General features: G+C 67.1%; 1 protein-coding gene across 1 annotated transcript in view; it reads right to left on the bottom strand.

Annotated features, from left to right (window-relative positions):
• The window catches only part of LOC102374756 (signal-induced proliferation-associated 1-like protein 3), a gene marked incomplete at its 5' end in the record, with an annotated part of 8,863 nt that overhangs the window by 4,973 nt on the left and 3,659 nt on the right, over positions 1-231 (bottom strand). The window contains one exon of the mRNA XM_025213062.1: positions 154-229. Within this exon, the coding sequence (XP_025068847.1) occupies positions 154-229 (76 nt within the window). The remainder of the gene's footprint in view (positions 1-153; positions 230-231) is intronic.

The raw sequence follows: 231 nt of genomic DNA, 5'->3' as shown, positions 1-231 counted from the left end.
TGTCTCTCCCCGCTCTGACCTGACTCATTCACCCCAGAAGCACTTGGGGTACAGGCTGCCACACGGGACCCTGAGCCCACGTACACGTGTCTGGGCAGAACTGAGCCACAGAGACCCCCCGCCCCCCAACGTGACCCTGACCCCAGCCCTGACCTTGAGCCGCTGCACGATCTCCTGGATGTCCCCGGGACTCTCGTCGGGTGCCCGCAGCAGCACGTGGTCGCCGCCGCC

The sequence above is a fragment of the Alligator sinensis genome, unplaced genomic scaffold, assembly GCF_000455745.1.
Source record: "Alligator sinensis unplaced genomic scaffold, ASM45574v1 scaffold1667_1, whole genome shotgun sequence".
NCBI lineage: Eukaryota > Metazoa > Chordata > Crocodylia > Alligatoridae > Alligator > Alligator sinensis.
Note: the sequence above shows the minus strand (reverse complement) of the source record. Positions and strands in the feature narration are given on the sequence as shown.